This window comes from Cebus imitator, unplaced genomic scaffold, assembly GCF_001604975.1.
Source record: "Cebus imitator isolate Cc_AM_T3 unplaced genomic scaffold, Cebus_imitator-1.0 Scaffold36, whole genome shotgun sequence".
Classification (NCBI taxonomy): domain Eukaryota; kingdom Metazoa; phylum Chordata; class Mammalia; order Primates; family Cebidae; genus Cebus; species Cebus imitator.
Window position 1 is genome coordinate 5008046 of NW_016107351.1, and position 3192 is coordinate 5011237.

At 46.8% G+C, this 3192-nt stretch overlaps 1 protein-coding gene across 1 annotated transcript in view; it reads right to left on the bottom strand.

Moving 5' to 3' along the window:
• Positions 1 to 3077: 3077 nt before the first annotated feature.
• The window catches only part of BIRC5 (baculoviral IAP repeat containing 5), a 1490-nt gene continuing 1375 nt past the window's right edge, over positions 3078 to 3192 (bottom strand). Inside the window, exon 2 of the mRNA XM_017524999.2 lies at positions 3078 to 3192. Within this exon, the coding sequence (XP_017380488.2) occupies positions 3078 to 3192 (115 nt within the window).

The window sequence follows — 3192 nt, forward strand, 5'->3', positions numbered from 1 at the left end:
GTCTGACTGCAGTGCACCAGGAGATGGAGACCAAAGGGGTCTCCTGCAGGGGATGAGGCCTCTCCTTCTGCCTCCTGCCCCTTCAGCTCATACATTCTAAAAGGTGACTTGACTTTCCCCACCAGACCACCTCTTCATCCCTGTAATGTAACCCTGGAGCAGAGAACGCCCAGCACCCACCAGCGCTTCAGGGCTTCCTGGAACTGGCCTGTGTCAGATTTCAGTTGCTCTGTTTGCAACGGCAACAACCCCGTCTTTCTCAGTGCTCTGGAACCTGGCTTCCAGCTCACAACACCACGTCCGATGCTCCTCCCCCATGCTCATCAGCTGCCAGGCACACAAGCTACTCCTCATCTACAACAGAGATTGGCAAGCGAGGGCCTGCTGGCCAAATCCATCCAGCCCATCACGGCCTTTTATTGTCCAGCACACAGGCTAAGAATGTTTTTTATGTTTCTAAAATGTTGTGAAAAGCTACAACAAAAAGACAATATGCAGCAGAGACTCTGACCCACGAAGGCTAAGAGATGGTCTATGGTACATTACGGAAAAGTAGGCTGACCCTGACCCAGAAAAAGATGCTCCCCAGCCCATTTTCCAGTTCCCACGCTGCAGTTCCACAACCTTAACTGGTGACAAGCTCTCCCACAGCCTGCTGCACCTACCACTGGCGTCTTCCCTCTTCCTGACAAAACGCAAATTAAAAGCCACTATATATTGAAGCCAGACATGGTGGTTCACACCTGTAATCCCAGCACTTTGGGAGGCCAAGGCAGGCAGATTTCTTGAGGCCAGGAGTTTGAGACCAGCCTGGCCAACATGGCAAAACCCCATCTCTACTAAAAATACCAAAATTAGCTAGGCTTGGTGGCGTACACCTATAATCCCAGCTACTTGAGAGCCTGAGGCATGGAATCACTTGAACCTGGGAGACGGAGGTTGCAGTGAGCCTAGATCGCACCATAGCACTCCAGCCTGGGTGACTGGTGAAACTCTGTCTCAAAACAAAACAAAACAAACCACGCTGGTCAGACACAGTGGCTCACGCCCTGATCCCAGCGCTTTGGGAGGCCAAGGTGGGTGGATCATGAGGTCAGGAGTTTGAGACCAGCCTGGCCAACATGTTGAAACCCCATCTCTACTAAAGATACAAAAAATCAGCCAGGCATGGTGGCACACACCTGTAATCCCAGCTACTCGGGAGGCTGAGGCAGGAGAATCTCTTGAACCCAGGAGGCGGAGGTTGCAGTGAGCCAAGATCACGCCATTCCACTCTAGCCTGGCCAACAGAATGAAACTGTTTCAAAAAAAAAAGAAAAAGAAAAAAGCTTCCTGAGGAAAAACAGGGGTCCCTTTGACGGACTAGTTTAGTGCTAAGGACATTGAACAGGGTTTGAACAGTTCTTATTCCCAATACATACAATTTTGTTCTTGGCTCTTTCTCTGTCCAGTTTCAGAAATTCACCGAGCGTTAATTCTTCAAACTGCTTCTTGACAGAAAGGAAAGCGCAACCAGATGAATGCTTTTTATGTTCCTCTCTAGAAAAATCAGAACAGCGGAAAGGCAGCTGAAGGAATGAAAGCGGCAGTCCATTCCTCATGGGTCACCTTCCCGCCCTCCACTGGCACACCCTGCTCTGCCTCAGGAGCAAAACATCAAGTCTGAAGTTGATGGAATCAGTGCTGTGTCCAAGCCACATTCCCGTACGGCCCCTCTTAGCACCTTCTCCCTCACTGTGGACCTCTCTCCCTACGTCCATGTGGCTAACATATCCATTTTACCTGGACTTCTTTAGCAATTAGGTGTGAAAGTGTTACACAGTGTAAGTCCGAAGGAATCACGTGTCAAATCCCTCTAACATTCTCAAGGAACTGTTTGAAGTAATTTCATTTCACTGGAATTCTTATGAAATCCACTGTAAGGATTAAGAGCAGATAAGGGCATTATCCACCAGGGTTCCCCAAGGGACCCTCTAGCTCAGATTCTCATTTGCTGCTAGTCTCCCTGCATAACTGATTATTGCCATTACCAGAGCAGTATTACAATGAAAATACGGCTACACAAAGTACAATAGGACAGCCAGTAGTTAGCTCCAATCTGAAAACGTGGTAACACATTCATTTTCAAGAATACCACTGATATTTTCCCAGTGATCACGGGGATGCTGTATAACCACCACAGCGAACATAATAAGAAAAAAAACAGCTACACTCTTCTGATCAGGAAGAAAAACAACTGGGGTGATTCTCAAGGGGAAAAAATTAAAGTTGTGGAAGCAACTGATTCTGACAGAAAAAAAAAAGCTGAGAAAAGAATATGGCATTACAGTGTAGAAAACAAATATCACCCAAGTACAGAACTTCATTTTAATTAGGCATCTTGAAGAACAAAATCCAAAACAATACTAAAGTGTACACTTTCTTTTTTTTTTTTTTTTTAATGTTTAAGATAGAGTCTCGATCTGTCACCCAGACTGGAGTGCAGTGGTGTTATTCTGGCTCACTGCAACCTCCACCTCCCGGGTTTAAGCAATTCTCCTGCCTCAGCCTCCAGAGTAGCTAGAATTACAGGTGCATGCTACCATGCCCGGCTATTTTTTGTATTTTTAGTAGAGATAGAGTTTCACCATGTTGGCCAGGCTGGTCTCAAACTCCTGATCTCAGGTGATCCGCTGGCCTCAGCCTCCCAAGGTGTGAAAAACTACCCTTTCAAAGGGTAATTTTTGTGTTCTGTGGGTTATATTTCAATTAAACTGTTTTTTAAAAAAAGTCTCAAGGAAAGTGCCTGGACATTCCTGGGAGCTCACAGCAGCAGGGTCTGCTAATGTATTCTGTTGAACCTGAAAGGCATCAGGCATCTTAAGTGAATGAGACTTTCACATCCACCCTAAGGGCATTTTGGTCAAAAGAGACTTAATTAGGCTGTAAGCATCACCAAGGCACCAGCATTTAGAGAGTTATCTGTTCACAGTAGCTGTTTAAGAAACAACGAGGCTGGAAAGCAACCCTCCCACTGTTAAGCGTCTTCACAATTCAAATCTGACAGCTAAAGCCCATCGAGACTGGCCAGAGGAGACTTACATGGGATCGTCATCTGGCTCCCAGCCTTCCAGCTCCTTGAAGCAGAAGAAACACTGGGCCAAGTCCGGCTCGTTCTCAGTCGGGCAGTGGATGAAGCCCGCTTCGGCCATC